The 25,927-nt window shown below is 41.2% G+C and overlaps 4 protein-coding genes across 21 annotated transcripts in view; 2 read left to right on the top strand and 2 right to left on the bottom strand.

Annotated features, from left to right (window-relative positions):
- The first annotated feature begins 158 nt into the window (after positions 1-158).
- LOC119554109 (N-alpha-acetyltransferase 60) lies at positions 159-2,911 on the top strand. Of its 2 annotated transcripts, XM_037864876.1 has the most exons (6): positions 162-846; positions 1,110-1,230; positions 1,294-1,458; positions 1,522-1,742; positions 1,815-1,925; positions 2,024-2,911. In XM_037864876.1, exons 1-6 carry the CDS (start codon positions 830-832, stop codon positions 2,154-2,156), a joined length of 768 nt encoding a protein of 255 aa, XP_037720804.1. In that variant the 5' UTR covers positions 162-829; the 3' UTR covers positions 2,157-2,911. The 2 variants fall into 2 exon arrangements, with proteins under 2 accessions (XP_037720803.1, XP_037720804.1); XM_037864875.1 differs by having other exon boundaries at positions 159-846; positions 1,294-1,742.
- A 341-nt stretch (positions 2,912-3,252) lies between these two features.
- Positions 3,253-5,104, top strand: LOC119554111 (ATP synthase subunit b, mitochondrial). The gene is made up of 3 exons (XM_037864877.1): positions 3,253-3,411; positions 3,641-3,969; positions 4,607-5,104. Exons 1-3 carry the CDS (start codon positions 3,384-3,386, stop codon positions 4,979-4,981), a joined length of 732 nt encoding a protein of 243 aa, XP_037720805.1. The 5' UTR covers positions 3,253-3,383; the 3' UTR covers positions 4,982-5,104.
- A 132-nt stretch (positions 5,105-5,236) lies between these two features.
- Positions 5,237-8,094, bottom strand: LOC119554108 (insulin-like growth factor-binding protein complex acid labile subunit). Its single transcript, XM_037864874.1, has 3 exons — positions 7,842-8,094; positions 7,069-7,475; positions 5,237-6,368 (listed from the first exon to the last, which is right to left on the bottom strand). Exons 1-3 carry the CDS (start codon positions 8,056-8,058, stop codon positions 5,334-5,336), a joined length of 1,659 nt encoding a protein of 552 aa, XP_037720802.1. The 5' UTR covers positions 8,059-8,094; the 3' UTR covers positions 5,237-5,333.
- Positions 8,095-8,264: 170 nt separating this feature from the next.
- LOC119554106 overlaps positions 8,265-25,927 on the bottom strand; it is a 31,022-nt gene continuing 13,359 nt past the window's right edge. For 2 of the 17 annotated variants that reach the window (XM_037864856.1, XM_037864862.1), the window contains 8 exons: positions 24,579-25,546; positions 23,590-24,520; positions 13,434-13,848; positions 12,476-12,643; positions 11,451-11,597; positions 11,290-11,327; positions 9,944-9,952; positions 8,265-9,498 (listed from right to left, as the gene is read on the bottom strand). In XM_037864856.1, the coding sequence (XP_037720784.1) occupies positions 8,970-9,498; positions 9,944-9,952; positions 11,290-11,327; positions 11,451-11,597; positions 12,476-12,643; positions 13,434-13,848; positions 23,590-24,520; positions 24,579-25,546 (3,205 nt within the window). In that variant the 3' untranslated portion in view covers positions 8,265-8,969. Of the gene's footprint in view, positions 9,499-9,943; positions 9,953-9,977; positions 10,260-11,289; positions 11,328-11,450; positions 11,598-12,475; positions 12,644-13,433; positions 13,849-13,923; positions 14,323-14,745; positions 15,616-23,589; positions 24,521-24,578; positions 25,547-25,927 lie in introns of those variants that run through there. The other 15 variants (XM_037864865.1, XM_037864867.1, XM_037864857.1 and 12 more) reach the window with 15 other exon arrangements.

Genomic DNA, 25,927 nt, shown 5'->3' with positions numbered 1-25,927 from the left:
CATTTCCTTGGAAATTCATCAATGAATCATTAACCAAAACGAAGACCAAACTGTAAATCCCAATTGGAATATTAAATCCCATTCACTTGAAAACCTCCGATATATCGATACTATCGTGAGTACCTGGCCCACCCCCTCCAATCGGATTGTTCGCAAGGTGCAGCTACGGTCACACTAGCCCACTGCTGATTTGTTTTCATTATTTCTTTTGGCTTGGCGAATAAATTGGGACAAATGAGGCATCATTGCGGGCGACGCGAATTGTGACCAGCGGGCAGCAGCAGCGGCATGCGACACCGTCACCGACACCAGCGAAGCAGCACCACCTGGCCAGCGTCGTAAGGGAATCCCCGGATAGCGAGCGACGGATACGGATACGGAAACCCGAGACCGAGACCCAAAAACCAAAATTAAAACCAAAACTGAAACGGAAAGCGGAGCACCCGCAGTCGAGCAAGTGGTTCCTACATGTCCCCCATCCCTCGCACCCTCCGATCCGCACAGCGACACCCCCCTCCCATCCACTTGGCCGCTCCACCTCAATGTAAATTTTAATTGAAGCCAATTGAGCGCACACACCCGAAAACACGCACCAAAAACCAAGCCGTAATCAAACCGAAACCCTCGACCGGAGAAGGCTCCGCTGGACAAGATTCCGCACTTAACCTGTTCAGGCGACGGCGGCGGTGGTGGCGTTGGTGGTGCAATAAATGGACATAATTGCTCTAATTGGACAGAGCAGCAGCAGCAGCAGACGCAGCAGCAGTGGCAGTGGGATCGTCAGTGGGATCGGGATCAGAGGAGCACCATCACCCCCCCGGGCAATAGGATGGCACAATTCACACTGTGAGTATACGTAGCAGTACATATATGTATCTTTTTGGTTATCAGTCGGCTAAGGGGGCTGCAGCACATGGATTTCCTGCTTTTACTTCGGTACCCGTCCCCTGTCAATGGGAGCTTTTGTTTATCTATTGACGGCGCTTGGCGGTATTATGCAAGGGAATTCGCTGACTGGGTTTCGGGTGTTTGGGTGTTCGGGTGCCGGTTACTGGGGGACTAATACATTTAGATCATGGAGCATTACCATACCATTACGAGCATTGCAGCTACAACAAACACAGTGCGCCGCCCAGTAGCGACAGTACGCGCGTGGACTGCGATCATGTACCGCTGTGCTCCATTAACGACGTGCAGCTAAGGTTCCTGGTGCCCGACGATCTGACGGAGGTGAGTATATATCTAACAGATGATAATCTACCCCTATATATCCGTTTGATAAACCGCCTACAGGTGCGCCAGCTGTGCCAAGAATGGTTTCCAATCGACTATCCACTATCATGGTATGAGGATATTACCTCAAGCACGCGCTTCTTTGCGCTGGCAGCTGTATATAATCTGGCCATAATTGGTTTAATCGTTGCCGAAATCAAACCCTATCGAAATGTCAACAAGGAGGTAATAGCCAATATGAGTGATAGTGATGAGTTGTACACCAGGCTGAGCGGTTTTCCAATGCAGGACAAGGGCATCCTGCCGGACTCGATGGGCCGTTCCGCCGACGTTGGCTACATACTCTCGCTGGGCGTCCATCGTTCGCATCGACGCAATGGCATCGGATCGCTGCTGCTGGACGCGCTTATGAACCACCTGACGACGGCCGAGCGGCATTCGGTGAAGGCGATCTTCCTGCATACGCTGACCACCAACCAACCTGCCATATTTTTCTACGAGAAGAGAAGGTATCTGGGAGGGGTTTTCCCATTGCGTGTCCTTGTGCTATTAATCGAGCTTCTCACTTTTCCCCTTTTCAGATTCACGCTACACTCATTCCTGCCCTACTACTACAATATACGGGGCAAGGGCAAGGACGGATTCACCTATGTGAATTACATAAACGGCGGCCATCCACCCTGGACACTACTATATCCTTTTTCAAAATGTCTCTATGGCCTGGGCCTTCTAGCTTTTCTCTTTATGATTTCGCTGTACTTTTGGTTGCCCTCTTAACTCTCTACCGCACAGATCACATCAAGCACTATGCGTCAAAGGTACGGCACACCAGCAGCCTGTGTGCCTGGGTGACCGGTCGCGTCCAGCTGGTGGTGCGGTGGTTCTATCACAAGCTGCTCACCCGCTTTAACTTCATCGAGTGAATCGCGACGAGGCGGATCCTTCCGAGACACACAAGCACTTCGTCGGTGATGATGGCTGTTGCCGCCGCATTATGTCATCCCGTCGAGCATAGACAAACAAACAGCAACATTAATAGGTCCACCTGCACCCACTCACCATACAGACACACCTTCATTATAAATGTTAGGCAATACCTCCGCAGAATCATTACGTTTTTATACCGAAAGAAAGAGAAAAGGAGAAAAAGAGATCTATCAAGAAACAACGTCAAAAGGCATAAGTTGAAAATTGTATAATAATTCGATAAGTGTATTATTACGTTTAAAGAGATATCTATCTGTTCACCGCTGTAAATAGTCTTACGATGTTTTGTTTGAACTGCTGTAACCGAGTGATTTGGAATAATCCCCTTCTATTTAATGTAGCCCTTTTTTGTATGTATGTTTTTTACCTCCTAAGTTCCACGCACAAGAAAGTCATTTAGTTTAGCGAGAACCAACAACAAAGATGCTCATGCTTTAATGCTTATTTTATGAAATCTGCACGTAAATAGCTTTGAACTGAGAAAGGAATTAATGTTATATGGCAAAAAACCAGTTGAATATCCAACCACGAAAACGATAACCATTTAAAAATCAAACTCTGTTCGCTGTTTTTATAGTATTTTGTAAAAGTATTTTAATGCATATTGTTTCGCAGCTAATTCTGATTACTTTAGGCACAATTTATCTAGCAAATTGTAATATTTTTTAAAATAAAAACTTGTAAAGTTAAAGACAAGGTTTTTACTTTAATCCTAAGAATAAAGTTTAAAATTCATATTACACGATATTACAATTTGGCTGTCACAATGGATTTAATTTATTCTACTTATAGCTAAACAGATTTAATTCAAAATCCTTTTTAACAACTTAGAAATACACTTTAATGTTTTAAAACTGTAACTGTAATTTATTTGCAAAATAGTGAAAACTGCCAAACACTCGATTATTTAACATTAAAAACTTTAAAGTTAAGTTCAAAAAGAAAATTGTTTAAGAAAGTTAAAGATAAAAATAAAAGTTATAAAGCAACAATATATTTTTTAAAGAAATTCAAAAATAGTGCCCCTGGCCAGTGCTGTAAAACAGTGTTGCAGAGTGCTAAGCCAACAGCTGATCTGGCAACGCTGTCTTAACCTGTCACTATTGTGAACTAGCAACTTCGGGTCAATTTAGTAGCATAAATTCGTCGCAACTGCCTGGAAAATGTTCTCGAGAGCCGCTCTTCTAACAGGTAAAACCCCAAAAACCGTGCAAAAAGCTGGCTGGATATTCGGCAAGCGTTAAACAAACAATGGTAACCAGAAAATCCGCCCGCAAATGACCGTGAAAATTGTTACGGCATTGCAAAGTCGTCGGACATCGTGGTTTATGTAATCACCCATTCGCAGTGTATACGTCAAAAAAAAACATAATTTTCGCAAATCAATGGTAGAACTAATGGAGGCGATGTGCATTTACAGCCCAGCGCCCCTTGACGGTGGCCGCCACCCGGACGGCTGCCGCTGCCGCCGCTCCCGGTGGAGCCATCGAGCGCCGCCCGCGCCCCGAGCATCCCGGCAAGGTCCGTCTGGGCTTCCTGCCCGAGGAGTGGTTCCAGTTCTTCTACAACAAGACTGGCGTCACCGGTCCCTACACCTTCGGCGTGGGCCTGATCACCTACCTGTGCTCCAAGGAGATCTACGTCATGGAGCACGAGTACTACAGCGGGCTGTCCCTCGGCATCATGGCCGTCATCGCCGTCAAGAAGCTCGGCCCAGTCATCGCCAAGTGGGCTGATGGCGAGATCGATGTAAGTAGAACTTAGAAGGTACATTTGAAGAATGGAATCTCCCTTTGGAAAATGGTCTCTGATATGTCTTGATCAACTTTAGTTAACACTAAAACGTATGCCCTACTTAGGGCCGCCTTTTCGTCCTCATATTTGACTAAAAGTAGGTTTTGAACCCTTTAAAACGTATGGAGCTTAAAACCTATTTATAACAAATGGATGAGAAACCATTCCTTAATGTCCTAAAAATCCAATGGGTGTCAAATTTATCGTTAGTAGATTGTTAAAAACAACAACTTAAGAATACCCAGTAAAACATCTTAACAGACTAAATAGACCCTGGAAAATAACTTTGAAGCCAGATTTAAAAATTTGTTTTCATTTCCAATGACTCAAAACGAAATCAAGTTAAATCTTATCATATTGGTTTGTTGTTCCTAAACAAAAAACAAAAGTCCTACAAAATGGGATCAATTAGTCCTTTATCACAAGACGAATCTTACGTTCACAGCAAGAAAGATAAGTACAGAGATTTATCTTGAAAATGAGAAATTAGGTTCATAAGAGCATATAGTTGTAAATTAACAAACAATTCCAATATCTGAAACCTTCAAGAATTTTAAAAAACCGATACTAATAACTCCTATTTTTACCACAGAAAATCGAATCCGAGTGGAAGGAGGGCCGCGAGGCTGAGCTGAAGGTCCTCTCCGATGCCATCGAGGCTGAGAAGAAGGAGCAATGGCGCGCCGATGGTGCCCTGCTGCTGATGGAGGCCAAGAAGGAGAACATTGCATTGCAGTTGGAGGCCGCATTCCGTGAGCGCGCCATGAATGTCTACTCGGAGGTCAAGCGCCGTCTCGACTACCAGGTGGAGTGCCGCCATGTCGAGCGTCGTCTTAGCCAGAAGCACATGGTCAACTGGATCACCAGCAACGTGCTGGCCAGCATCTCGCCCCAGCAGGAGAAGGAGACCCTCAACAAGTGCATCGCCGATCTGAGCGCCCTCGCCCTGCGCGTCAAGTCTGCCTAAACGATTCGAGTTTTAGTTGTTTAATTTGTAAATTAAAACCCATTCGAGACGCTGGAAACATGAATATCCCCGCAAGATGATAAAATCGATCCAATATATCTTCAAAATGTCCGTGTCTGAAAAGATCTTTTTGTGCAATTTTGCGTTATATTTAAAATGTTTTGTTTAAACTTAAGACGGCTTTTTGTGGATCCATTTGGTGGTGTAGCATATCGTAAGGCTGAAGAGGTGGAATGATAAGTCGGTATCTTTTAGGGTTTTTACAATTTGGCACCTTTTTATTGAGGAATTGTTAGGATTACAAAGAATCTTAAAAATTAGTGTAATGTTTTAAAAGTCAGCCATACACCTATCAGTCTTGTGCTGCACTGGCATCGTCTTCAAAGGCATCCGCCTCCACCTGCTCTCCTTGGAAATCGCCTAGGATTCCAAGGCGGCGTACAGCTTGGAGGTTTTGGATACAGTAGTCCACATTGGTCACTATGCAAAGGGGTCGTTCACCCTTATAGTAACCCGTGTTATCGCGCAGATAGACAACATCCCTGGTCGCCAGCCAATGTTGCAGCTTAACGAAACAAGGACACTGCCAGGGATTACCTTCGATGGCCACGCGTTTCAGGTTCGGGAAGCTCACATTCACCTTGGACAGAAAGGTGAGACGATTGTTATCCACCAGGATCTCCTGGACGCTACTAAGGCTCTCCAGCACATCCAGACTGATCTCCTCCAGCAGGTTGTGACCCAAATGCAGCTTCTGAAGGCGGCGCATGGGTGCAAACATTCGCACATCCAAGGACTTGAGTTCGTTGTGACCCAGTTTTAGGTATTCCAAAAATGGTAGCGATGAGAAGGCCAGTGGATGAAGGTGCTTCATATGATTGCCATTCAAGTTGAGTCTGCGCATGCGTGGCAATGTGTTGCTTCCGAAGATCTGCTCTTCCAGGAACTCCAGGTTATTGTAGGACAGATCCAAGGTGTCCAGGTTCAGCAGGGCAGCAAAGGTACTCGACTTTATCTCCAGAATTGCATTATACTGCAGATACAGCTTTCGAAGCGCTCCCAAACCCACAAAGTGACCGGGACTTAGGCTGGCTATGCTATTCCGGGATAAATCTAGCATTTGTAGTCTGGCCAGCACTCGGAATTGGTTGTCGAACAGGAGGCGGATGCGATTTCCGGACAGATCCAGTTGCTGCAGGTGCAGCACAAAGTTCTGCACCGCTCCAAAAACATTGGGACGCAGTGCATCGAGGGCGTTTCGGGAGAGGTTAAGTATTCGCAGCTGGGAGAGTGGCTGAAAGGTTTCCTGGCCAATGGTGTTCAGCCTGTTCCCGCTCAGCTGCAGGTCCAAAAGACCATGGAGTCCACGAAAGGCGTTCACATCCAACTGAAAGAACGAATTTCTTTTAATAGAAAGTCCTTTTTCAATAATATCCAACTTAGTTGGAAACCAAGACGTAAACAATTAAAAACATTTCAAAAACATATCTGAAAATTGTTTACCCATATATAAAATACAAATTTAAAGAGAAATAAATAAATTTATTAAGATTTAATTTTCCTATTTAAAAGTATTTAAATTTATCATTTGATTTTTTAAATTCCACGGCATATTTTGCATTTGTAGTTCCGCGTTTTTTCCCCAGATTAAACATTAAAAGTTGTTTACAAACTTATTTTTGAAGTGTGGGATAAGATGTTTGCAAATATTTTGATCAGCTTTAAATTTAGAAACAATTCTCTCATTCTCTCTCAAATTTTACTATTGTCATATAGAGTTTTTCAATTAATAATGTTAGTTTTAATGTATAAACAAGAAATATTCAACTGTTATTTTACAACCCGGCTAAAAGGCATAGATCACCACGATCAATTTAAAATCTGAAATGTAAACCCGACTGGGCAAACAGTAAATATTAAAGCTCGTTGCGGTTAACTGATATCAAAATAAAGGTGATATGATCAATGGATTCCGGCTGATCCCACACAACAATCCATATTAATTTAAAATTTCATAATACCTTTTTCGATAAAAAATTAAATCATGTTTTAAAAAAGATAAAATACCCAGTGAATAATCAACTCACCTGAGCCAGTTGGTTGTTGTTCAAAATCAATTCCTGCATCTGTGGACAGACCCCAAAAGTGGCATTTACCAGGCGATTGTGGCCCAGTTCCAGGCGATTGAGCAGCGGCATATGGGGCAGATCGCATTGCTTCAGGGCATTATGCGAAAAGTTCGCATAAATCAACTTCCTCAGGTTGCCAAAAAAGTCCCGGTCCAGAAGTTCCATTTGATTGTGACTAAAATCGATCCGCTGGAGGGCTGACTCAACCGCAAAGTGGGTTCCCTTTATGTCAACAAGACCACAGCCACTGAGGTTAAGGTACCGCAGATGGGGTAGGATGGCAAAGCCGCTGGTATGAAGGTTTATGAGAGCTGCTGCTGTTAAGTCCAGTTCCACAAGGTTGGCCAAATGATCTGCATTCTCGCCTGAAGGGATTTGACACGGTTTAAGAATAAATATATTAAGGGAAAAATATTTTTTGATAGGAAGTGGCTACTTAAGGTATCAACACTTTTTAGAAACCCAAAAATGTTTTTTGGTCTGTTGATAATTAAATAGTTATATTTTAAATTTGCTTATTAGATTATTATATTAAATTTGTTTCTGTTATCTTTTATGGGAACTTGATAATATATTGGTATCTCTTTTCTCTCTTTTCCCAATATTTTTTTAAAAGTTATAATGGAAAATGTAGCTTTAAATTAATTTACCCTTGACGATCAAAGTACTAATTGTGATAAAAATGTTATCACTGCCTTTATGATACACCTCTCCGTATAAACAGAACTTACCTGAGCCCACCTCCAGTTCCGTTTGCACATTCCTTATAGAGAGGGTGTGCCAGTTCTCCGCACCCAAGTCCACCAGATCCTGCAGGGAAGCGATCTCGTTGCACTGGAAGTTCCGCCAGCCAATGGGCTGGCAGAGATCGGCTCCGTTCAGAAAGGGAAATCCCCCGCAGAAGAGCCCCAGAAAAAGCGGCAGAACCCTATTGGCAGTCGGCAACATTCCTGCTCCAGAGTTCGGTCTCAACTGAGGATCCGCGAACGGACGCAGAATGCGAATGAAAATGCAAATCAAGTTTGCAAAGAGGAGAGAGTTCGGGGGTTCACTGTATAGAAGTCCAAGCCGGTTTGGGGCGTCATCAATGGGGTCTTGACCAGGGGCCGGCCACTCAACAGCTGTGAAATGCCTCCAAATCAAACACACACTTGTTTATCTTTCTCTATGATAGGTACTCTCTATAACTCTTTAATAGTGGTTTACATACAGTATACGTTATATAATATCGGTTAATTACTTGACGCGCGATTATTGTGCTCTTGGAGAAAAAATATTATGTTTTGATTTTATAGATTTATGGTCTAGACATCTATCATAGCTCATATTATACAAATTACAGGAAAATGAAGCCAAGAAAACTCACTAACTTAGACTAAAACTTAGAAAGAAAACAAGTAACAATCAAAAATTATCTAGAATCTATTTTAGATTATACATATTTGAAGAGTATGCACAGTTTTTTGAATTGTGCCTATGGGTATTTTAATTGGAGGCTCTTGAAAATGCTCAGATTGACGGATATTATATATCTGGCTAACAAAATATCATTTGGAAGCCAAAACTAAGCCAGAAAAAGACGATTAAATTTAGTCTAACATTATATTGAAGCAATGGATATACGTACATACATATATGGAGATATTTAAAGTACATTCCTTACAAGCAAATATATTTTACTAAACTGCTTTTCAAGAGCTCTTGGCTAAGATGCAAATATATATGTTGCTTACATTAATTAAGAACTTGTACTAGGTCTATTTTCACATTGATGGATTCTGTTTTTAGAGCGTTTCCCAGAAGACTTGCGACGGCAAATACGATGTTTTTTTTTTGATAACTGAAAACTGGTATCTAGATCAGACTATAGTTACGGTTGGGTTTGTCATCTTGTTGCTGTTGTACAACGGCTGATAATGGGCACTCGATCCGTTCTTAACACTCTGACAGCCATTAGGATAGCGCATTTTGACCACGTTTGGATTTTGGGCTAGGGAAGATGTTGATGAGGAGGAGGACGTTGACGAGGATAGCGAACCGGTTGATGACTTATTTTGCAGGGGCAGTGCCTCCCCGATGAGGGTTATCCTTACGGGCTTGTAGGCATTGCCATTGGGCATGGTCGGCGGGGTATCCCATCCGATGGAGGAGCGTCTTGGGGTGTCCGGAAAAGCAGCCGCCAGCTGCTGATTATAATTGGTCAGCGTGGTGGAGATTATGGTGTGCCGGCGGGTCTGGCTGAGAGCTGGACAGGATTTCTCCTGCTGCTTGTGCTCCTGGTTGTGGTTGCTCTGGTGGTGGCGGATTATCGTGGTGGCTGCCAGCGTGGAATCGTGCATGTGGAGCGTCGGAAAGTGCGTGGTATAACTGGTATATTCGGGCTTACTTCTGCGAACAGATAAACGAGGATTAGTGGGATGATCCAGGAAAATGTATTCGTTTCTATAAAGGAACCATTAGCTTTGTCCATGCCATTAAAGATTAGTTTTATGGAGAAGATGGGAAGGAATATCAGTTAATTTCAATACCACAATATTTTTAATAGTTAAAGATTAGTTTGAATCTTGGAATATATATTTTAGAATATTTCTTTTACATTGGTTTATGAATCTACTGGTTATAGATTTAAACCTTTAGGAACCTCCTATTGTAAATTGAATTCAAACCGCATAAGTATAAAAAAAATCCCCAAGAACCCGGAATTGCTGCATCTGTCACCCAATAAGAATGTTTTATGATTCATGACTCATCTGAATCATCAAGGTTTTAATTTACTTTCGACCCATCCCATCTTCTCGAGGTGTTCTGGGTTATTTTTTTTAGTTTGCATTACCTTGGGACTCTATTTAATTGCCGCATGCAATTAAAACGTTTCACAAACAGTGTTAAATTTTCAGTGACAAATTAGTAACGTTCTTAAGCTCTAAGCTAGTAACTTAGATATATTAGATATATTAAAGCTTATGTAGGTATCGTTTAGTTAGAGGTCAGTAAATGCATTCGGGAACTTAGTTTCTCAAGTGCAAGAGTTACAATTATCCAAACAGTTATAGCTTAGGTGTAGTATACATATAAGATTGATGGCACAGAGCACAATGATGGCTAGGATGAAATCACAAAATAGTACCTGTTGCTCCCCAAATTGTAGTCTAAATGGCGGATTGTTAAAGATTAAAAAGAGGTGTGTGATCGTGTGTATATTCCATGGAAGCATTACAGAGGCGGGTGTGGAAGAAATAGGAAATTTAGATGGGTTAATCGGGGCGAGATCTGGTCTATTGTTAGTCGATTAAAAAGATTGGCAAAGAAAATTCCACCTCCTGTTGCTGCTGCCAAAGAGAGCTGGCGTTGCAGATTTCAGCTTTCAGCTCTAGCTACTGCAGAATCGGCCCTAATTAGACTGCTCCAATTGCAATTTGCTGCCATTAACGTCAAGAGCCGGCAAAAAGTGGCCAACTGATTTGCATGCCAGCGGAGCGTGAAGCCAGCTGAAACCGATTCCAGCAGCAACTGCCACCAGCAACTTGCAACTTGCAACACCAACTGGCCAGCAGCAACTACACACAGAAAACTTAACTGTATAGAAATAAAACAACCAACAAATTTGATAAATGGACATTGGAAGGTTTTATATAATTTAAAACCTGCCAGGTACTTCTTTATCTTTTAAAAATAATTATTTACTGCTGCGATTAGACCAAAATAAAATTTTTTCAATATAATAAATCAAATTATGTTGATAAAAGACAACAAAATGATTATGGATTTTTCTAATCTATGTAACTAAATTAAGATTGCTTATACCTTAGAATCTGAAGATCAGTTCATAAAAAATGCATTTTCTATTTAGATATAGGGCTTATATTCCCAAATTAAAATATAATAATGTTAAAATGAAAAAAACATCTTATGTTAATGCTAAAAACCTTAAAATACAATTTTTCCACCTAGTGTATAAAAATTAACAAGCAGCAACAGGCGGCATCGTTTTGTATTAGTTTTGTTAGTTTGCGGCCGCGCAGCTGCGGTTGATGAAAAGCCCCCAAAATTACAACCAAGTATTACACAAAATTACCGAAACACATAAACAAAATGCAGGAAAAAATACAGGTAAATAATGCAGTAAGGGGGGTACAAAGTATATGGCCGAAATTGAAACAAACATGAAAGTTTGCCTACCTGGACAAACCCTCCGCACCAATGGCAAGTGGTCGTGTCTGTGAAAGTGGAATCGGAATTGAAATAGTCGATAGCTTTCGGTTAGTCAATGTTGTGCAAACACATATGATCAGCAAGATATGTATATACTATATACACATGGCCCCAAAGGCCCAACTTACCCGCTCCGTTTGGGTGGCCATGCTGATGAGCTCCTTGCCCGGATCCCCGCCAGATCCATTGGCCGTCTTCTGCCTCTTCTCGGCCTCCAATTGCTCGATGAGATCACGCTGCAGGCGGATGGTGCGATCACGATCGTCCACTTGACCCTGGATGAGGAGGGGGATTGGACAAGGGGATATTGGATGGTGAGACCAGTGAGATCGGTAAATGTCAGTTCACTCTTGTGGAGCGAGCCATGAAAGGTCACTAGTGGTTATATCTAAGCCAGAGAGTGTGAAAATCATATCTATATAGGGGTAAAACGCTATCTCGGCTTAGTTTTTGATTTTTAAGACAGTCATGCTTTGATTATTTTATACAAGTGCTTCGGTTTCTGATTTACGAATATAGGAAGCCATTTCTTTTTCCTCAATCAAAGCATAGATCTTACACAACAGCTAAATATGAATATAACTCTTGAAACTATGTATTATGTTAGTGTGTTAAAAATGTTTTATCAAAGGAGCAGATGAAATCATGTTTCTTTTCTTATAAAAAGTGAATTATTAATAAAAGCTATAGGTATTAACCGGACTAAAATATTTTGTATAAGACCCATAGAATCTAGGGTTTCTTTAATTTGTTACAGATTATAGTCTGCCCTTTTGATTCATAGTGATCTTTTTTTATCGGTTCTTAGGGTTGTTGTATGATCTGTGTTCTATGGCAAGTCAAAGTGCAAAATTAACTCTTGATATAATACATATCAACACATGTATTTATATAAAATGAATATATTTTGTTTTCAACGATAGATTTACAATAAGCATAGGTAAAGTATTCTTCATGATTGGATATATTACATGCTAGGCTACATAGAGTAAAATTCCATGTATCTAATAAACATTAAGAAACAACAGCGAGAGTAAAAATGCGATAGAAAAGACTTGTCCTGCTCCGAATAGTTAGTTCGGTTTAGGTTGAGACCCAGTTTCTGTGTTCTCCCGGCTTACGAGCAAACGAAATGCAAAAAACGTGCAAATACCTGAAGGTAAACCACCTGTCTACGTAGATCCGATAGCTCCTGGAGCGGGTCCTCCGTCGTCGATGAGGTCAGGCTGGCCAGATCGATGTCATTCAGCTGCTTGCTATCCAATCCGCAGGCGGCGAACAGCTGAACGTTGTCGTTCTCGAATGGATTGAGCGTTTCCGTCTGCGGATGGGTAATAAAAACCAGTAGGTTACTTTCCATTCATCAACAACTCCTACAGATATTTCCTTGGGCACAAATAAATAAATAAACTCAAACGAAAGACGGCGACGTACCCGCTTTAAATCAAAATCTGGCTCCTGGGAATTGTGCAAGTGAATGGTGATTGTGAGTGTGAGTGATGGGTGGTATGCCATGGAAATGTAAGGAAAGGAAAAACTATTGCACTTAAAAAAGTAATTTCAGCATAATAAAAAAGGCTTTATATCTTAGAGTTTTAAGACCAAAATTCAATTTACGGAGTATAAAAAATACGATAGTCCCGTTTTCAGGATATAAAACAGTCGGAAATCAAATCTGATCTGATAAAGTGGTTTGGTTTTTATAAAATGTCATTATTTATCAATATCATGGAGTATAAATAAGAGTTACTTGATACTTTAATAACAGTCTTAATAAAAAAACTCATTTGCCCATAAGCATTTGTAAATGTGTATGATTGGTAAGAAACAAAATTTCAAAAAATCTTATTTACGATCCCTGAAATATGTTCCCAAAAAATAACGTACGTATGTACAAATTATATTAAATTTCTTAGTTTCTATAAAACTATATTTCTTAATTCCTATTTAGCTAAGTTCAATGAAATTCATAGAAAATAAAATAAGTATTTAAACGTTGTTAAATACCAATTACATTTTTATAGAAATAAAACATATGTATATTCGATTTCTATTTGCAGTAAAATATGATACCCATATGGCGTATTCCCTTATTTTGAGCCACCTCTTACCTCCTGGAGTATTCGTCGCAGTCGCAGCAGCTGCTTCTTGAACTGCAACACATCCTGGATCATGGCATTGCGGAAGGACTTGTCATACAACATCAGATCGTCCGACGAGCTGTGCAGCTCGCCCCCGCACCTGTGGCCGGATGATCCGGATGCAGTAGCTCCTCCTCCTCCTGCTCCGCCACCCAATCCCAAGCCCAGGTGCTGCTGCTGCAGGTGACGCTGGCGGGGCAGACTGGCCGTGGAGCCGGACGATGTCCTTGAGTTGGCCGTGCTTCTCTTCCGGGCAGCAGCCGCTGCCGAAGCTCCTCCACTGCGGGTGGACCTCAAGCTATTGTCCGAATCGTTGCCGGTGAGCTGTTGGTCCTGGAGACGCGAGCGGTTCAGCAATCTGGTGGCACGGGCGGGCAACTGGGCGCTGGAAAAGAATTACAAATTAATTAACATACAAGTAGAAATATATTCATAATTAAATATAAATATCCAAGAGTGCCTGTGATATGTTTCGTTGGCCTGTGGCGCACTGCTGGCCATATAGGTCGCATAGTGGTAATGGATATGCCGCTGTTTGATGGTCATCGGTGAGCTGGTTCGCTGGCTACTCCCCAGGAATCTATTCTCCGACGTCTTCAAGTCAGTTCGGACTCTTCGCACTCCACTGGGCGGAGATTTGCTGGCGGAACTCGCCTCCGACATCGCCTTAAGCTGACAAATCGAATTTATTTTGGGTCGTTGCCTGGACCCTAGTGCTCCATGTTGTGGCTCTGCAAGAATGACACAATCGCGTCATGCGCAGACCACCAACAGCTGTGTGGAGACTTTGGAGAAAAATGTTGTGCGACCCCACTACACTTAGCGAATTTGTGGGTAATATTGTTAAACAAAAGAAATATATTAAAAATACTTCAAAAGAAATTCTTGGAAGAAGCTATTATGACTTCTTTTAAGTTTGCTATTGATTTTATTATAACAAAATCTTATGTGGCAGTTACACTCAGAAAAAAGTCTTTCTTCGAATTCAAAAGTAAACCAAGTTCCATTTCATCCCAAATTCACCCAAAAGCAAACTTAAGACATTCTTTAATCTATATTTTAGTATCATTCGAGAATACTTTCATCTCGATTTCAAGAACGTTTTCTCCTTTCTAATTGAGAAGGCGAATATTTTAATTGGGCTTATATGATCTAGTCTTTTTTTCGTTCTCAGTTTTTGAGTTTAAGGACAAGTGACATAAAAATAGACCATAAAATGTATGGATTTTAATATTATTGGAATACATCTGATATATAAGTTAAAATATTTTAATTTGCCAAGTGTAGGGGTGAGTTTTGCAATTATTTAGCCAGCTTCAATTAACGCGTTCGCAATGAAAGTGAAATGCCATTGATTAGGGCTGGCCAGAGCAGCCCCGACCGGCGGTTGTCAATGGGCAATTAAGATAGGTGAGCAGAATGGGAAGAATGAGGGGTCAGGTGGCGGGACAGGTAACCTGCACGACATGAATGCTGGAAATAAATCCACAGACGCGGCTGCCTTTCAGCTGGTTGGTGAAAGTCAACTGTTGCGTGTTGCAGTCACCCAAAAATGCAGGGGGCTATAAAGAGGGAAGAGGAGGAGGAGGAGGGCTCTTACACATGCGCAGTGTTCAAAATTTTACGCCATAATTCAAAACAAACTGTTGAAAATCGTTTGAAAAGCAAACAAAAGGAAAAAATCATTCAAAGATAGTTAGCTCATTCGATTATTCATGGTTGTATCCAAAAGGTTAATGCCTAATGGATTTCGGGTCTTCTATAATACCCGCAATTATAGCGATATTTCGGTTAGTGGATCCATTACGACAAAGAAATTAATGCGAGCATCTCACGGATTTTGTGAGACTTTCCTCTGGTGAAGTTAATTATCTGAGTTCAGATGGTAAGTTCCAAGAGTAAATTGGCCCCAGGGAACTGGCACGGCGGCAATTTGAATATTTGAATCTGCGAACTTTGTTTATGGCCGCATTAAGATGATCGCGAATCGCACGAAATGGACTGTGAACAATTTTCAGCTCATCTGGAGCGGCGATGAAAGTACGAAAATATGTTGTATTGTTCCGGGGTCCCCTTCTATTTTCACCGTTAGCAACTCGGCGTTATAAAGGTTCTCAGCACTCTTTCATTTTAATTAATAATAGATTCCCTGCTGGGATGGTATGAAAGATCGGAGATGCTGATAGAAATTGATTTATTTCTTGAGTAGTTTAGGTAATTTTGTTTACTTTCCAATTTAGATGGTTTAACTGATAAGAAACCTGCCTTTAAATTATTTTTTCATAATCGACTTTTAAATTATAATACATGATCCTTTAATTTTTGAACGGATAACATTATTTCTATATTATTTTTGCCCATTTCCACCTTATTTATAAGATAAATTCATATTAAACAGTTAATTAAACATCATGTTTTCTTATTATAATTAAAAACCCATACTGATTAACTTATAATTAACCAATTTGGGTGATTCGCAAAACAACCAAACCGAAGCCAAAAGTTCAAATGGATTCACTCGACTGTTTCCAAACAAAAAGCAATTAAAGTGAACATTATGTCCAAACCATAAAACACAAAATACACTTTCCCAAATCCCACACACAACCATTCAGCTGGCAAAATTCCACATGTTAGTGAGTTTCGCACGCCAACTTTATGCGGTTTTTGTACTATGAATATGAATGCAGAAACCAGGCCCGAAGAGATCCGCCGAAATCAAAACAATGCGAGTACTTTGCACAACTCAATTCAGTGAAACTCGGCAGGCGGTAATGCCGGATATTTCGTACTCTAAACAAAAAACAAACCGATTGTCAGACGACAAAATGCCTGTCATTGCAACAAGTGCAGCAAATGGATTTATATCTATATACATATATGGCAATATCAGCATGGGAGTAGAAAGGGGGGAGCTTTAGATTTATGCATTACTATTTCCGTGATTCACTCTGAGATATTGTCATTCCTTAAATATGAAAATGAGTCAAAGTATATAAATGGATTGGAAATATCACGCAGGATCTATGGAAACTTGGCTAACAGGAAAAATGTTGGAATTTATCACCTTTGAAAATAGGGCCTTTATCAGCATTACTGAATATCATAAAATATTTAATGATCTATATGATTTATTACATTTGAAAGCTTTAATCATTTAAAAAATTGTTTTCTTATATTTAAACATAAATATATTATTTTTAACATGTTTATCTAATAGTCTCTTTAACCCTCTTAAATAAATGTAAGTGCCATAGAGACCTATTTACCACGAAATTTTGAAATAAGATCTAGATATGTCAGTAAAATGACTTCGTGTTTATTATGTTACGTGATGAGGGTTTAAGCACATCGTTTTTTTATTTCCGATGATAAGCTTTTCCGAAAAGTAAACAAAGAGCCCCTGAAGTTTGCCCCGTGGCTACGCACCTGCTTCTCAGCTACCTTTCTACACATTTAGTACAAATGTGTCTCATTTGTGACTCCACACGCGCCACTGCCAACGGCAACTGTCGCTAACTTGGCTCACTTGGTTTGGCTGCAGCTGCAACACACAGCACACAACAGTTAACAGTCAACTACCAACAATGACAAGTAATCATAATCATATTGCGATCCATGGAGTTGAGGCGTTGACATGCACTACTCGAACTTCACTTCCCAACGGTACTTATCAATTTGTGCGGCAAAACGTCATTTGTCATTGAGTCGGAGACCTTTGGGGGCTGCACATATATGGTATAGTACCTATCTTTAAAAACATATGTGTAGGAAGATATAGGAAGGGGAAGTGGAAATGGAAAGGCAGCTTCATTAGAGGCACCGGGAAGGGGGCGCGAGCTGCAAGCCACGCAAGTAATGGTAATGGCCATAAAAAATAAAGAAATAACCAACATTCTCACACGGCCGCCTCTGATGAGAATCCGGTGTGTATCTCGCATGCCCAGAGTTCTACGTCCTCCACTCAGAGAAAAACTAGATCTAAGATCAGATCATATACTGGTCCAATAATGTTAGAAACAAATATTCCTAGTTGCACTTAAGCACAAACTTAAAGGTCAACATTTCACGTCATATTCTGATCTTATAATATTGAAAAGAAATATTCCAAGTTCTAAAGGATTAGATTCTATATTATATATTATTTTGGAGGTTTCTATCTACTTTTGTACATATCATTTTAAAGGTTAGGCTACCTTTGTCATAAAAAATATTTTATAAAAATTATGAAATAGGTCCTTCTATCTCTTTAAAATTAAGATCACTTCACCTCCTGATAATAGGAATAATTTCGAACTTGGATATGTTGAAAGTAAAGCTTTTTTTCAAGTGTGTGAGCCAAGGATGATGATCAACGATGGTTAAGATGGGGATATGCCCAGAGACAGTGTTTTGGGGCTGGGGAATTCGGAGTTGGGGAGCACTTTCGAGGCAGACAGGTAGATAGGAAGGTAGGCAGAGGCAGAGCCAACAGCAGAGCCAGCAGCAGTTATCTGTATCTGTATTTGCACTCGATGGTATGTTGGTAGTTTGTGTGGCAAACATTCTGTTGAATTATGCATGGCGATGGCGATGGCGATGGAGATGGAGATGGGAACCCGTACTCGTACTCGTATCCGTAACCAAAACCTGAACGCGTCGCAAATGCAACTGAACTTGAAGTGGCTGAAAAGCCATAAAAGGGGGCACCTCGACCCCCGGATGCCCCTTTCTTTATGTGCCTGATATCTGTAATTGTTACGTTTATGGCATCAAATTCCAAAAGATTTTCCAAACGTTGCCTGCATTTGCATGTGACACACTTTTTAGCCCATTGTGTTGGGCCTACCCCTGCTACCTTTCTTTTTTTTTTTGCCCCCGGTTGCATATCGAATTACGCAAAGCTAAGAGCGGAAATCATCACCCACTTTGGCTACCACTTGGCTAAGGTTTCTGGGCTTTATGTAGCTTCTGACTGCCTTTGTTAGCCCTGCCAGATTGCGCCGACAATCCGTTTCGTAAATACGCAATGTACTAAAGAACTCAACTACAGTCGTAATTCAGTAGTACAGTCCGGGGCTTGTGACATAATTTATTCTCGGAAAGATAGGACATTATCTGTATTTAAAATTTGACTATCAACAAATTGTATTATGTAGGAAAGACTACAAAAAGTGTAGTGTTTTTATAAAAATATTATTAATATCTATCTATTCTAATAGTAATAGAACCACGTTCCATAAATCGATTTAAATTTTAGTCTTAAGTATGATCAAATAAAAATGATTTACCAAAAAAAAACAGGTGCTTCAGATACATTTTCTTAAGTGTTTCTTATCAAATAGTACATAGAATTTTTTATGAATGGTAATAAAATCATTTAAAAGATAATGAAGATAAATGACAGAATTGGAGACCAATTTTCATGAGTGAGGCACATAAAATGCCATGTTATTTTCTTTATGAGATAAAGAAGATAATTTTGAATATTCATTTTATAGAAGTCCCACCGTACTTCTTCTACTCACTCGAATCTGCGGGTCTAGGCCAAATGCGAAATGTATCCCAGGCAAAACGCTCGTTTCATTGACACTTGTGCCCCGCGGCGTGTCTTTTGTTATGAAAGCTGGTGTTTCGATGGCGTCGGCGTTGGACCGCCTATATGTATCTGTATCTGTATCCGAATCTGAAGCTTTGGATGGGCAAATAGTATCTGTATCTGTGGCATGGAAGAGGCAACAGTGCGTATCACTGGAGGCGACGACTGCCTGCGGTCACTGGCTCTTGCTTTTGATTATTTTGGTTTTATATTTTGTTTCGGTTGTTAACAACGCAATTTTATTGGACTACGCAATAGCTCCCACGCGGTTTTTGAACATCGGCTCTTGAGCAATTTAGCAATCTACAATTGCCTTTATTGGCATCGCTCTTTAAACCGATATTGCTGATGGAATGATATTGGATTACGAATATAATTTGTTATTATATCGGGGAGCTAAACGCACAGCACTCATAAACCGAACCGCACGCTTTGAGATCTTGTTTAATACTGGAGCCGAAATCGAAGTTGGAGTGCTGATGGAGTGGTATGATATGGTAATGGAACATGACAGTGGTGTGCTAAGCGCTGATCGGGGATAACAAATTTACCTTGGGGGATAACTGATTAAAGGATAAAATTGGAATATTTTTTGATCCTAAGTTCGTGGATTAGACTAATGCTGTGATTTTGTTTGCTTATTTTAAAATTAAATAAAAATTAAAAGTTTTCAGGAATGATATGCCTCCTATCCACAGCTTTTGAAATTACCTATGAATTTCTATACAAATAAAAAGCTTTTATAAATAATATAATCAAATAACAAAATTTTTATAAAAATAGAAAGCGCTTAAGAATGAATGTTTTTGAACGCAGTTAACTATTACTTTTATAGACAATAATGCATTAAAAAAAAGGACAAAAAGAACAATAATATTTCAGTTAAATAGTGTATTTTTGTGGATTACTTTTAATTTTGAACGAATACCAGTTAGATTTTTTCTGAAACTGGCAAACATCTTAACCAATAAGTGAAAAAAAATGTTTTAAAAAAGAGTACAGATCTTAAGACAAGAATTAAGAAATAGAACACTCTAATTTGTTTTTTAATTTCTCTGAACGTAAATATTTCAATAACCATAGACCCACTGTAATTGGTTGCTGTTGTTACCAATGTTTCGCTTCTCCACCGTTCCCGGCAGCAACAGCAACATCAGCAGCAGCAACACCGCTCACACGAGCAACATGAACGGCAAGCAGTGGTAAGAATGTTGCTGGTGGGTCGAAAGAGTTGGCCGTGTGGGTCTGGGCCGCTTTTGTTAACGTTCTCAGAGTGTGTGGCAGAGCCGTTAGACGATGCTGGCTGAACAGAAACCAAAATGAAAGAAAGGCACATCTCTTGTTGGTGCAGACAAGAGCAACAGCCATAATATTTATGCAGCCGGAATGCCGAGATGGGGATCACAATGCGGCTTTTGTTGCATCCGCGTGAGCGGGTTAACTGAGAGGCAATAATAACTCAGATTGAGTGGGCTTATTCAGCACTTTGTCTGAGAAAGGGGAGGAGGGGGGGGGGGGGGCCTGGCCATTATTATATGTATATATGACTCATTCACTGGCCAGGCGGCCGAAGCCAGTCTCAAGGTTAATCCACAAGTGCGGTTTTGCATGTGACTGGTGGTTTTACAAAGTATCTGCAGCTGGCTCTTTCCAGATTGGCCTTCTAATGTTGGCCACAATCTTGGCTTAAGTAAAAAAGACAAAAAAAAAAGAAAAAAGGAAAGCCAAAGTCCCGACGCAGGCGCATCTATTGGATCCATCGAGTGACAGGTTAAACCGCAACAACACATTTAGCCATGGCCAGCGGCATTTTGCAGTTATTTGGCTGTTGGCTGCGAAACAGGTTCACATATATATTCACCCGTCTTTATGTAGAGGCAGACAATTGATTTTTCCTAGCAATAAAGTTTTTCCCAACTTTTGGCCAGAGCCAGAAACGACTCCATCGATGTTGATGTCGTGCCGTTGCCGGTTGTTGTTGCTGTCGCTGCTGTTGCAAGTGTTGCTAGTGTTGCTGTTGCTGTTGCTGTTGTGACTGTTGCTAGTTCGTTGCCATGACAAAAGAATGCGGCACTCGCCATCAAGTCTCCGGCCAAAGTCAAAATGTTATCTTAACTACGACCACGATTTGGCCAAAAAGCCAAGACCCAGTCTAGAGCTCCCATAGATAGAGACGGGAATGCCACACAGAGAAAAAAAACCAAAAGATTTATTATAAGTCTTTATATGAGTTTAAATTCTAAAAAATAGAGGGATCATAGAAATATACCAACGGTCGGCACAACATATAACACTGTACGTGTGGCGGCAGAGAGAAAACAGTGTTACTCCTTATGCTCGCACCCAGCACGAGAATAAGTCTCATTTGATCTATGTCATCTGATGTCATCTGATCTATGAGATCTATACTCGTGTTGAGTACAAAATATTTTGAACTATTTTAGGATAGGGAAAAGTAGAAACGGAAAAACCATTTCAATTATTGAAATAAAAATATACAAATTTATATAAGGTCTAAGGTTGAAATATTCTTAGTTGATATAAGAAAACGTTCACGTATAATTTTAAGGGTTATATATTTCGGGTTTGAAAAAACATAAATTTAATGGTTAAGGCTATCTTTAAATGCTCAATAACAAAATCCCTAAAATGTGTTTATGGATCATACAAGAAAGTTAAACTGTGGTATACCGCGATTATAGAGTCTTATTTATAGAAGAATACTAGGAAACGTTGGTCTTAGGCTTTCAAGAATTCTTTAGTGATATCCAATGATATCCAAATATTAATAATGATATTTTTTCTGTGCAAAAGAAAAGGAGAGGTGGTGGTGGGAGGCATAGACAATTGGAAATGCCAAGTGCCGTTGCCGTTGGTCGCGTCTTTGGCTTTGGCTTCGCCCAGAATGCACAAGGCCCACACAGAGTGGTTGTTGTTTTAGTTGCTGGCTGCAGCATTTTGGGCCATAAACATGCCCCCAATGGCTATCCCCTTCTCTTTCTGGTAGCCGGCGCTAAAACACGGCAATTGGAACCGACAACGGGAACTGCAATGGTAATGGGAATGGGAATGTCGGATGGATATGGATGGAGACGCCAATGGGTTCGCCAATGGAGTAACCTTTGGCAAACACAGACGAACCTGCGACTTCCAACCTGTCCCTGTCCCTTTGGCTGTCCCACTGATGTCTGTCTAATTTTGGGCTAATTTCAATTTCCATTTCCATTTACCCTTAAAATAAAAGTGGGCGGGGCAGCAGCGGGGATAGAGAAGGGCGTGCCATGCCAAAGCTGTGAGTTGGCCAAAGTAAATTGCATTTGATTAACCCCAGAGCGCCCTTTGGCGAACAGAGAAGCAAACAAACAAGCCAACACGTGAGATTCACTGGCTGTTTGTTTTGGTAGCGAAATCAATTGATGAATATTCCTGGATGTGCTTGGCAATTTGCATTAACACTAAAGTGAGCAGGGGGTTTTTATTGCCACTATTTAGAGGTTTAGGAATAAAGTTTTGAGAGTGTTGTTCATGGATAAATTGATTAGACATTTCATTTCCTTCAGTTCAACGACTGAGATTATAATATATATTTAATTTTATTTTTATTTAAGTTCATTTTACATTATTTTTAAGGCACTTTATTCGAGTGGTTAAAAAAATGTAAATAAAATAAGCGTTCTATTTAGTTATTAGTTTACCTAAAAACCTAAAATCTTTTTCAAATACTCTTAATCTTATCATCTTTATAGTATCTTCGATCTAATGATCCTAGATTTTTTGCATGTAATGAATTTTAAAATAAAATTAAATTTGTTTTCAAAATATTTTATAGTTACTTTATGTATTATTTTGTTTATTACCCCAAAGTCCTAATTCGCTGCCTTTCTAGGGCTAACTTGAGTAATCTTCTACCGGCCGGCTAAAATTTGTCTAGCAGCCAAAGTGAGAGGAAGGCTGCGCTAAAAAAGGGGAGAGGCTGCTGATTGATTTGCAGCACCTCAAGTGAAATTGGGTTGCCGGGGAGCAGGGAAAAACGGCCGGGAAAATGCACTTAATAATATTCCAACAGTCGCTGGCCGACAGCCAAGTGTAGGGCTAATAAAACCAAATCAAAGGCGATTCAAAGAGCCACCACCGCCACCGCATTTTCTGATCCAATGCAGTCAATTCAATTAGCTTTGGATAGGTAAGGGTAATGGAAATTGTTCCAAAAACCAGAGATCCCTTTCAACAGATAAAATAGAGGGCGTGAAGGCATTTTTCAAGTATGATTGCTAGTTGAGATGCCGAGTTACGTGAGACCATACAAATGCATATCTTAAGGCAGTTTTATAGCATGAACTCTTGACCTATTTAATAATTCCTAGGGGAATATATGTTTGATTGGTTTCTTGAGTACCACCCATATAAGCAACTATACCATATTGTGTAATTTAAATAGTCCCCATGTCTGAATGTAGTGTTTTCTCAAATTCCGAATAATATATATTAAATCTTCTATCAGGGAATAACAGTTTTATCAGTTTACTACAAAAGAATTTTGAAACTCACCTTATTCTCTCCCTTGGTCCTCCGCGCTGCCTCCTTCCTCTTAACAAGGTATTGAGCTCCTTCATCACATCGCTGCCCTTGCGCTCCAGTTCCGAAAGAAGTTCCGCCTCGGTCTCCGCCTGCATGGGATCAATATCCTGGCCAATCCTGTGCAGATCCGAGCCACTTCGACTGCGTCCCGTGGCATGGGCCATGTGATCGATTGAGTCCACACTGCTGTTCATATCGAAGTCCATCATCAGGTCATCGGAGCAGATGGATTCGCAGGGCGATAGGGTATCCAAGGATTCGGCTCGATCCATCACTGCCTTTCGCACTGCCGCTGGAGTCCTTAAGCTCAGCTCGATGGCCTGCTGCAGAGCTGTTCGAGCCTTGGACTGACTCTTCAAGGATCGCAGCGATCCTGTCTGCGTGTGGGTGAGCGTTTCCATCAAAGTGGGCGTATCCGTGGCCACCTCGTGGGCTTCACTGTTGCACAGCAAAGCGGGCTGATCGGCAATCTCATCGTCTATAAGATTTCCGCAATCCGAACCCAAGGACAGGGAATGGGAGGCATGAGTGGGCGTGCCCGGGGAAATGGGACTACGGCCGCCTGGAGGATCGAGATCGAGTTCCAGAATCGGGGATATATCATCTATATCTATGTCATCGATATCCTTCTGCTGACGCTCTTCATTCAGCTTGTGCTTTTGCAGCTTTCCACCTGCCTCCTCCGAATCCTCGGTGCTGCTGACCAAGCTATCCGTGGGCGAGGTCTCATCATCCAACAGGAGGCAACTACTACTGGCCAGAGCCAACTCAGCAAACTTGGATTCATTCAGAGCATTATTGAAGGAGCGGGGACGAGAAGTGCCCGCCTCCCTATTGTCCACTAGGTGGAGATTGAGCAGTGGCTCCTGACCCACTCTGGGTGGAGTTTCCGTCATCGAAGCTGGTGAAGATTGGAAGTTATTAAAATGAATCTTTAGTATTCAATAGAAACCACTTACAGATTGTGCTAAACTGCATGTCGGTGTTGATCAGACTGATCTCATCCAGACCCAGGGACATGTCCTCCTCCTTGTCATTATCCCTGGGATTCTCCAGTGCCTGGGTATCGCTGCTGATGCTCATGCTCATGCTGCTGCAATCCTGGGCGGCCAGAGATTCACCCGCCTGCAGGAGCCAAGTGGAGGCCACCGAGGATTGACTATGATGGTTTTTGGCACTCTTCTCGGAGGTGGACGAGTCCAGATAGAGCTTCTCCTCGTCCACACTTTCGCTCTCATCGGAGCCACTGTTCTTCGGCTTTTCTGGTTCCCCATCCCGCTGATCCTGGTTGTCCTGAGATCCTGGGGTCTCCGCCTGCCGACGCTCGTAACTCTCGCGACTCAAAACCGTATTGGATCGTACTAACCCCAGTAATGGCAGAGGAATACTCTGACTCCCATCAGTGGGTAACTTGGGAAGTGCCAGTGGTTCCACAAAGGAGTTGGACTCACTGGAGGGCGGATCATCGACATCGCGCACCTCAAAAGTGTGCCGGCCACTCATCACCATCTTGAGGTTCCTGGGCCGGCTGCGACTTCTCTTGGAACCCACTGAGCTGCCCGAACTGCTGTCCATGGCCATGTCCATGCTGGCTATTCCCGAATCAGCACTAATCTCTCGGCTGCCGGAGAAACCTCGTCGCGTGGAGTTGTTTGTCAGCTGCTTCACGCTCTTCTGGTCGAGGTGACGCGACTGCGGTTGGACATGCACAGAGGTCAAAGGATGCTGTCGCGAGCTGGTGGAGATGTCCTTGGCCCGAGCACCTGTCGAATGGGCGGGCACCGGTGACTGGACACTGCTGCTGGGCGTGGTCGGTGTGGTGGCTGTCAAACTGATGGCCACCGGGTACTCCGGCCTTGGCAGGCTCACCGTCTGCAGGGTGAACTTGGCATAGCTGGCTGGAGGGGGTCGCGGTGTGGGGCGAACTCTGTGAAAGGTCAAGGAAGTCGTTTAAATTAATGTCAATTATAGTTAATATAAACTATTTTTGTAAAAGTTTCTTGTATCTTTATGATAATCATTTTTTACATCTGGTATAATAAATATCAAAAAACTTATTTTCACATAGGTTCACATCAATATGTTTATCAGTAATATATTATATTCTCAGGTTCCCCTATTAAAAATAGTTTATTTTAGTAGACAATAAAATCTTTAATAATAAAATGTTCCTTTGGAATCAACATGTTAATGTTACTTTTAAGTATTTTTGTAATTATTGCTTTAGAAATTATAACGTCAATATGAAAGGATTGTATAAAAATAAATACGGCAAATTGTTTTCTTTATTTTTATAGACTTTAGTTTC

The sequence above is a fragment of the Drosophila subpulchrella genome, chromosome 3L, assembly GCF_014743375.2.
Source record: "Drosophila subpulchrella strain 33 F10 #4 breed RU33 chromosome 3L, RU_Dsub_v1.1 Primary Assembly, whole genome shotgun sequence".
In the NCBI taxonomy this organism is placed as follows: Eukaryota; Metazoa; Arthropoda; class Insecta; order Diptera; family Drosophilidae; genus Drosophila; species Drosophila subpulchrella.
Note: the sequence above shows the minus strand (reverse complement) of the source record. Positions and strands in the feature narration are given on the sequence as shown.

Coding starts and splice junctions, on each gene's coding strand:
- LOC119554109 (XM_037864875.1), top strand. Junction 1,231..1,293: donor TGCCCGACGATCTGACGGAG/GTGAGTATATAT, acceptor AACCGCCTACAG/GTGCGCCAGCTGTGCCAAGA. Junction 1,743..1,814: donor TTTTTCTACGAGAAGAGAAG/GTATCTGGGAGG, acceptor TCCCCTTTTCAG/ATTCACGCTACACTCATTCC.
- LOC119554111 (XM_037864877.1), top strand. CDS start 3,384: ATGTTCTCGAGAGCCGCTCTTCTAACAG. Junction 3,412..3,640: donor GAGAGCCGCTCTTCTAACAG/GTAAAACCCCAA, acceptor GTGCATTTACAG/CCCAGCGCCCCTTGACGGTG. Junction 3,970..4,606: donor GGGCTGATGGCGAGATCGAT/GTAAGTAGAACT, acceptor TTTTTACCACAG/AAAATCGAATCCGAGTGGAA.
- LOC119554108 (XM_037864874.1), bottom strand. CDS start 8,058: ATGTTGCCGACTGCCAATAGGGTTCTGCCGCTTTTTCTGGGGCTCTTC. Junction 7,476..7,841: donor GGAACTGGAGGTGGGCTCAG/GTAAGTTCTGTT, acceptor AAATCCCTTCAG/GCGAGAATGCAGATCATTTG. Junction 6,369..7,068: donor ACAACAACCAACTGGCTCAG/GTGAGTTGATTA, acceptor TCGTTCTTTCAG/TTGGATGTGAACGCCTTTCG.